This window comes from Triplophysa rosa, linkage group LG19 (genome assembly GCF_024868665.1).
Source record: "Triplophysa rosa linkage group LG19, Trosa_1v2, whole genome shotgun sequence".
Lineage (NCBI taxonomy): Eukaryota > Metazoa > Chordata > Actinopteri > Cypriniformes > Nemacheilidae > Triplophysa > Triplophysa rosa.
This window is the reverse complement of record NC_079908.1, coordinates 4,226,199-4,235,203: the sequence shown is the minus strand read 5'-3', so window position 1 is coordinate 4,235,203 and position 9,005 is coordinate 4,226,199. Positions and strand designations below refer to the sequence as shown.

The following is a 9,005-nucleotide window of genomic DNA, read 5'->3' as shown; positions in this document are numbered from 1 at the left end:
GTCGGTGTGACCTGCGGCTATCTGGACAAGTGCAGTCCATCTAGCAACCTGCAGAGATCTTCAACACTGGAGTCAGTCTTTGAAGAGCTCCTCATCTCCTCCTTCTGTGCAAAACCTGTAGAAAACAAACCAGAGTAGATAAATGACACTCCTGTTCATCCAATGACTGATATCAAACATTAGGATTTTCAAAACAATTTAAAAAATAAAAGGAGCATTGAAACTGTAGCTCATATAGAACAATAACAACTTACCGAATGCAGGTGGTGATCTAAAAACAAACGTGGCCGACCGAAGAAGAGGCTTTGATGTTGTGGAGGAGCTTGACCCCAAACAAAGACACCTACAAATTCAAGAAAAAAATACTGTAAGTACTGTTTCTAAAAACATTCAAGCATTTATAAATTGAGACTTACTGAGGTACAGGAGCTGGTGTCGGTGTGATCCAGTGATCTGTGGACAGATGCACTTCATCCAGCATCCTGCAAATATCCTCAATACTGGGGTCAGGAGAGCTCCTCATCTCCTCCTTCTCGGGAAAAGCTGTTGAGAATCAGAGCCGATAAATGACACACCTGTTCATCCAATGACTGAAATCAAACATTAGGATTTTAAAAACAGTTTTAAAAATAAAAGGAGCATTGAAACTGTTGGTAATATAGAACAATAACAACTTACCGAATGCAGGTGGTGATTTGAAAACAAATGTGGCCGGCTGAAGAAGAGGCGTTGATGGTGTTGAGGAGTTTGACACCACATGATGAAGCCTACAAAGAAAATAAACCGTAAGTACTGTTTCTACAAACATTTAAGCATTTAAAATTGAGAGAATTTGTTTAACTCACTGAGGTACAGGAGCTGGTTTCGGCTTGTCACGGTATTTTCTGGACAGGTGCAGTCGCTTCAGCTTCCTGCAGAGATCTTTAATGTAGGAGTCTTCAGGCTTTAGAGACCTCCTCTTCTTCTTCTTCTTCTTCTCCTTCTCTGCAGAAGCTGTTGAGAACAAACCAGAGTAGATAAATGACACTCCTGTTCATCCACTGACTGATATCAAACATTAGGATTTTCAAAACAGTTTTAAAAATAAAAGGAGCATTGAAAGTGTAGGTCAGATTTAACAATAACAACTTACCGAATGCAGGTGGTGATTTGAAAACAAATGTAGCCGGCTGGAGAAGAGGTTTTGGTGGTGTTAAGGAGTCTGACACCACATAATGACGCCTAAAAAGAAAATAAACTGTAAGTACCGTTTCTACAAACATTTATAAATTGAGACAATTTGTTTAACTTACTGAGGTACAGGAGCTGGCGTTGGTGTGACCCACGGCTCTATGGACAGATGCACTTCATCCATCATCCTGCAGAGATCTTCAACACTGCATTCAGAGCTCCTCATCAAAACAGATCCTGTACTCTCTGCAGGAGTGTTTATCGGTCCGTCTCCTGGGCTCACAACATTCACTGCGGAGGAGCTTGTGGCCGGAGCTTGATGTCTAAAGATACAAGGAAAAGTACTGCAAGTACCACTTCTGCAAACACTGGAGCATTTATAAATTGACAGAATTATTTGAACTCACTCAGGTACAGGAGCTGGTGTTGGTGTGACCGCGGGTTCTTCGGACAGGTCCAGCAGCATACACTGATCTTTATTACTGGAGTCAGTCTCCAGTGTGCTGCTGATCTCCTGCATCGGTGGAAAACCTGTTGAGATCAAATCAGAGCAGGTAAATGATTCACCTGTTCATGCGATGACTGATATCAAAAACTAGAGTTTTCATAACAACAAAATAAAAGAGCACTGACAGTGTTGGGCAGATTGGAAAAGAATATAAAACTTACGAGTTTTATTCCTCCCCCTCCGACTCTTCTTCTTTGAGCTCTTAGGCGCTCCAGGAGGTGTACTGGACCCGTCCGCTGAAGCAGAATCCTCAGGCTTCTTTTGAGGATCCTCAATTTTAGGTTCCCTAAAAATCCAAGTATTTTTAAGTAGTGTTTTCACAAACATCAAGCACTTAGACTGCTGTATAAATCTAGAAAATATTCACAACTCACTCAGATGGAGGTGCTGGGTCCACTGTTACAGGGGGATCTACAGACGCCTCCTGTCCACCCAAAATCTGCTTTAGTGCAAGAGCTGTTGAGAACAAATCCCAGTAGATAAATGGCACAACTGTTCATCCAATGATTGATAAATCTATAAAAACTGTCTAACATTAGTTCTAAATTTCACAAACACACTGAGAAACATGCTACCAGAAGTAAGATTCTCAAAATAGTTCTGAAAAATTAAAGAGCATTGACAGTGTTGGAATGTAATTACTTACAGACTCTTTTCTTCTTTTTCTTTCCATCAGACACTCCAGGAGATGTAATGGAGACGTCTGAAGCAGAATGTCTAAAGATACAAGAAAGAATACTGTAAATACCAATTCTGCAAAAAAATCGAACACTAATAACTAGACAGAATTTGTTTAACTCACTGAGGTTCAGGATCTGGTGTCGGTGTGACCGGTGGCTCGGGGGGAAGCTGCTGTCTGTTTTCCAACATGCACATGATTTCAATGTTGGAGTCAGTCTCCAGCTCGGTCCTCATCACCTGATCCTCTGGTAAACCTGTATAGAGCAAATCAGAGGAGATAAATGATACACATGTTCATGCAAATTTAGGCATTTTAAAGCAGTTTTGTATAATAAGGAGCACTGAAAGTGTTGAGCAGATTGGAAAAGAATATAATAACTTACGATTTTTATTCCTCCCTCTCCGACTCTTCTTCTTCTTCTTCTTCTTCGACACTGCAGGAGGTGTGCTGGACACATCAGGATCCTCAGGCTTGTCCATGTTGTTTTCCACATTCTGTGGGTCCTTAATTGTTGGTTCCCTAAAAATCCAAATATTTTGAGTAGTGTTTTCACAAACATTCAAGCACTTATAGACTGCTGTATAAATCAAGAGAATTTTCACAACTCACTCAGATTGAGGTGTGGGGTCCGCTGGGACAGGGGTCTCTATAGACGCCTCCTGTTCAACCAGCTCCACATTTTCTGCAAAAGCTGTTGAGAACAATTCAGAGTAGATAAATGACAACTGTTCATCCAATGACTGATAAATCTATAAAAACTGTCTAACATTAGTTCTAAATTTCACAAACACACTGAGAAACCGTTCTGAAAAATTAAAGAGCATTGACAGTGTTGGATTGTAATTGTTACTTCCAATAAACACAACGTTTATTTCGGTTAGCACACTTTATTGCGTGTAAAACGTTACAGCTTGGTCCAAAACAACAAAACCTAACACAACACCACTTCTCCCCCCAAGCCCCGCTCAAGTACATATTTCCCGGTACATCCGCTTGCCCAGTTCCCTGTACCGTAGTGCATGGTGTAGAAGCACACCCTACCAAAGTGCATTATATAAAAGGGAACTTAACATGTTAACATTAGTGTTAACATGTTAAGTTCCCTTTTATATAATGCACTTTGGTAGGTGTGCTTCTACACCATGCACTACGAGTACAGGGAACTGGGCAAGCGATGTACCGGGAAAAATGTACTTGAGCGGGTCTTGGGGGGAGAAGACGGTGTTGTGTAGGTTTTGTTGTTTTGGACCAAGCTGTAACGTTTTACACGCAATAAAGGGTGCTAACCGAAATAAACGTTGTGTTTATTGGAAGTAACATGGTAGCAGAGGATGGCTGCTAGTTATAAAGTTCCGCCGAAGTTTGATGAAGCCAGGCCATACGAGTGTTGGAAAAATGAAGTTAATATCTGGACGCGGGTTACCGATCTCGACAAAAAGAAACAAGCCCTTGCTGTCGCTTTGGGGCTTGAAGGGAGAGCCCGTGAGACGGCGATGGAAATACCGGCAGAGGATTTGGACAGTAATGACGGTATGGCAACGCTATTGGCAAAGCTAGACAACGTGTTTCTAAAAGAGGAAAAAGATCGCGCATATGAAGCGTATTCTTATTTTGATGGCATAACGAAGAATAGTTCAGTTTCTATGGCGGACTACATAATTGACTTTGAGCAGAGATACAACCGGATGAAAAAGTACAATATGACGCTTCCAGATGCAGTGCTAGCTTTTAAGCTATTGGACACGGCTTGTCTCGACGAAAAAAAACAGACAGTTAGCATTGACGGCATGCACCGAATTAAAATTTTCCTCCATGAAGTCGGCCTTAAAAAGGATTTTCGGAGGGAAAACGACAGGCTTGTCAAACGTTATACATGTGAACCAGGACGTGGCGTTTTACACAGAGCAAAGACCACAAGGAAGAGGAAAACGATACGCGACATTGCAAAATGGACAACAAAAGCTGCCATTACTGGGGACTAATCCACTGGATAAGTTCGGTAAGCGATCCAGATGTGCCATTTGCCAGAGCACATTTCACTGGGCTAAAGACTGTCCTCATAAGAGAACTGAACAAATAAAAATTACTGAAGACGCAAATGTGGAGGAATGTAACATTACATTGTTTACAAAGGCCTCAATGTCAGATGCAGAGATATTCATGACGGAATCACTGGGATCAGCGATTATTGACACTGCTTGTACCCGTACTGTGTGTGGGGAGAAATGGCTGGAAAATTATGTTGACGGCCTCACCCAAGACCAACTCAACCAACTGATGCAAACTGAAACTCCCAGTTGCAGACCATTTCGGTTCGGAGATGGGAATTTGGTATATGCCACAAGAAATGTGAAGCTGCCTGCTAAAATAGGACTGACAAAATGTCAAATTGAAACTGAAGTTGTAAAGGCTGACATTCCACTCCTGCTGAGTAAAACGTCCCTGAAGAAGGCAGGGACCATTTTGGACATGAAAAAAGACAGTGCAGTGATGTTCAAACAATCCATTCCTCTTGAATTTACTAGTTCTGGACATTACTGTGTTGATATCAGAGACAAAGAAGTTACAAAAGATCAAGCTGAAGAGGAAATCCTAACGGTGACAGAAAATATGTCTTCAGGTGAGAAACACAAAGTTCTTCTGAAGCTTCATAAACAGTTCGGTCACGCGTCAGCAGACAGGCTACAGAGGCTCATGCTCAGTTCTGGAAATAATGACAAAGAATGTTTCACTGTCTTACAACAAATAGTAAATGACTGCGAAGTGTGCCAAAAGTACAAGAAAACAAAGCCAAAGCCTGCTGTTGGATTGCCTTTAGCTTCAGAATACAATGAGACAGTGGCGATGGATCTACATGAGTTAGAACCTGGTGTATGGTATCTTCACTTCATTGACCATTTCACACGTTTCAGTGCTGGAAACATTGTGAGAACAAAAAAGTCATCTGAGATTGTCAACTCCATCATTCACTCGTGGATTAGTGTCCATGGTGCCCCCCAGAGGCTGTACAGTGACAATGGAGGCGAGTTCAATAACGCAGAGATCAGAGACATGGCAGAAAACTTTAACATTGAGACTAGAACAACAGCAGGATACAGTCCTTGGAGCAATGGACTACTTGAGAGACACAATCAAACACTCACCGAGATCATCCAGAAGGTCAAAAGAGAAAATGGATGTGACTGGCACACTGCCCTTGATTGGGCCCTCATGGCTAAGAACAGTATGTTGAATGTTCATGGATACAGTCCATATCAGCTAGTGTTTGGACAGAATCCTAATCTTCCTTCTGTTTTGATTGATAAAATACCTGCTCTGGAAGGTACTACTGTGAGTGCTAGAGTAGGAAAACACATCTCAGCTTTACATGCTTCTAGGAAAGCATTTACTGAGGCAGAGTGCTCTGAGCGCATTCGAAGGGCACTACGTAAGCAACTCAGGCCTACAGATGACATGTATGTGACAGGAGATAAAGTCTATTACAAAAGAACAGATTCCCCTGAATGGAAGGGACCGGGGTTAGTTATTGGTCAGGATGGAGCTGTTGTTTTTGTAAGACATGGGGGGATTCTTGTTAGAGTACATCAATCTAGGCTCTGTAAGACAAACACACAAGATCAGGAACCTCAGAATATTCAACCTGTGCGAGACAACAGTCAGTCAGCAAGTGAGAAAGAAAGCTCAGATAATGAAGAAGACACAGATAGCGAACAGGAAAACAACAGTGATAGAGAAGTCGATACAGAAGAAGGGGTTAATTCTAGTATGACACAAACTACAACAGATCACAGTGTTTGTTTAAATCCTGATTCTTCTGCTGGGGTAAAATTTAAAAAGGGACAGACAGTAACTTTTGTGAAACAAAATGGTGGTGGTTTACAGAGAGCCAAGGTTTTAAACAGAGCTGGCAAAGCCTCTGGAAAATACAAAAACTGGTTTAATCTGCAACATATTGAAAATGATGGTAGTGTGGGACAAAAGGAGACAGTAGATATGTCATGTGTTGATAATCTTAACATGGAATCAACCGAAAGGGAGAGTGATGTACTTATAACAAAAGACATTTCATTTGATGCAGCCAAACACGATGAAATAATGAATTGGTACAAAAACAATGTTTTTGAGGAAGTTGATGATGCAGGTCAAAAGTGTATATCCACCAGATGGGTCTGTAGTCTCAAAGACTCTCCTAATGGTATTGTGCCTAAAGCACGTCTTGTAGCCAGAGGTTTTGAAGAGCTTAATAATGACGAGCTGCAAAAGGATTCACCAACCTGTGCTTCCGATTCCCTTAGGATATTATTAACTGTAATCTGTCAAAATAAGTGGCAAGTCCATTCTATGGACATCAAATCTGCTTTCTTACAGGGTATGCAGTTATCCAGAGAAATCTATGTCAGGCCCCCTCCTGAATCAGAAAAGAGAAATGTTCTGTGGAAATTAAACAAGTGTGTTTATGGCCTTGCAGATGCATTATTGTATTGGTACCACAAGGTCAAAGAAATCATGGTGAGCACAGGGGGTATAGTGTTTCAAGTAGATCCAGCAGTATTTTATTGGTTGGATGATCAGTGTGAAGTTACTGGGTTACTTGCATGTCATGTTGATGACTTTCTATGGGCAGGCTCAAAATTCTTTTCAACAGATGTAATCCCCAAGCTAAAGTCTGCATTTCATGTCGGACGTGAGGAGACAGAAAGTTCTTGTCTATGTTGGGAATTGTGACTTTGGCTACTTATTGTGATTTGTGTGTAGTTCATTTGTACATTCAGCTTCACTTTTGAATAATTGTAGCTCGTATTCCTCTTACTAAGCACTACGTGATGTATGAGAGATAGCTTCTTAATTGATGATCTGAAAAGGAGCAGCTCCGGTCAAAAATAGGACAAATACTATGGGTCGCAAGACAAACCAGGCCAGACATTATGTTTGATGCAAGCAGCTTGGCGTCAACTATAAAAACTGCTAATCAGTCTAGATGACTTCCTCCAATGGACGGTCATTAAGTAAAATCTGGCAAGATGAAAAGTATACTGAGTTTTGAACGTATTCTGGGACACTGAATGAGTGCTTGTTAACTTTATGTTCGTTATATTTCAGTTGTATTGCTCTCTGGGAATCTATGCTTCGTGATAGGATGGGTACTGCGATGTTCTGTCTTTATTGGCAGTGGGAGGGAAAGTTTCCCTCTTGCTGTTGGATTACTAAAACGTATCAGAAGTGACGAGTTGAGAGTATGTTACTCTGGCATTGAATGTGTAAACCTTGGTTCCTTGTGAGATGTGCCTGATAATAATGCTATTTTTCTGGCTATTCTATTTTCTGAACTCACAACAGGATAATGTGAGCCTAGAATTAGTATTCTTGATCAGTGCTGAGCCGAGTCCTGTTTACGCTGTGCATTGCTTTGTATCCTGTTTCCTGCATCGCTGCGGCGCTTGTTTGTATCAGTGCCTTATCACTTCGCTCTAATATTAGTGTATTTTATTTTCGTTAATTATTATTGTCGTTGCTAACTTATCCTGATATCTCAATAACCCTGTTCCTGTTATTTACTTGGAAGAGTCTAAACCAAAAGTGATAGTTAACTTAACGCCTTAGCATAGCAATAGCGTGTTAGCTTGCTTTCTGTTCACACTGTGGAATATCATCTTGCCTCTGGTTTGTCTTGTGTGCTAACTGTTTCTCTTTTTAAGCGAGTATACTACGATCCATCGAGCAACCTTGGTAAGTTGGAATTGCACTTCAAATCCGGTGAGTTATGGCTTCTATTCCTATTATTGTTACTTGCACCTCATGTCATATGTTTAGCTTAGCCTTCTCTGTCACTGCGAGGGTTTATATGCGATAAATGCAGGGAAATAGTTAGGCTGACAGAGAAGATCTTAGAATTAGAGTCTCGCATCCAATCTTTATCTGAGGATAGTAAGAGTTTAACGACGATAGAAAACACTTTGGATGCGAGCAACATTAGCGCACACAGCTCGGTTCCGGTTGAAAATCCTCCGCAGCTGGGAAACTTCGTGACTGTGAGACGGCGTAGTCGCAGGACAAAACATCACTCGACCGTTCCGATTACAGTCTCGAACAGGTTTGCCCCGCTCAGTGACCACCGATCGAGAAACCTGCTGAAAGTGCCCTAGTTATCGGTGATTCTATTGTTGACGGACGTTAACATAGAGGCACCAGCCACCATAGTCAAATGTTTACCGGGAGCCAGAGCGCCTGACATCAAGTCAAATTTAAATGTGCTGGCTAAGGCTAATCGTAAATTCAGTAAGATTGTATTCACGTCGGCACAAATGATGTTCGACTCCGTCAATCGGAGATCACAAAAGATAACATTAAAGAGGTGTGTGAGCTCGCAAGCATGATGTCAGACACTGTAATATTCTCTGGCCCCCTCACTGCTTATCGTGGTGATGAGATTTATAGCAGATTATCATCACTAAATGGCTGGTTGTCTGAGTGGTGCCTGCAGAATGATATAGTTTTTATAAATAACTGGAAGAGTTTTGAGGGCAGACCTGACCTGTTGAAACGAGATGGTCTCCATCCCTCCTGGGCTGGGACTTCCATCCTGTCTAGAAATATGGCAAAAAGTCTTAATGCTAATGCTAAAACTTGACTCGCTGGGGCCCAGGT

General features: G+C 41.5%; 1 protein-coding gene across 1 annotated transcript; it reads right to left on the bottom strand.

The window, feature by feature from the left end:
• Window positions 1-337: 337 nt before the first annotated feature.
• Window positions 338-3,437, bottom strand: LOC130570424 (uncharacterized). Its single transcript, XM_057360728.1, has 12 exons — window positions 2,970-3,437; window positions 2,743-2,879; window positions 2,481-2,613; window positions 2,325-2,395; window positions 2,053-2,134; window positions 1,840-1,964; window positions 1,578-1,701; window positions 1,293-1,493; window positions 1,133-1,221; window positions 846-993; window positions 679-767; window positions 338-543 (listed from the first exon to the last, which is right to left on the bottom strand). The coding sequence occupies exons 2-12, from the start codon at window positions 2,837-2,839 to the stop codon at window positions 413-415; spliced, it is 1,290 nt and encodes a 429-aa protein (XP_057216711.1). The 5' UTR covers window positions 2,840-2,879; window positions 2,970-3,437; the 3' UTR covers window positions 338-412.
• Between the last annotated feature and the right edge of the window lie 5,568 nt (window positions 3,438-9,005).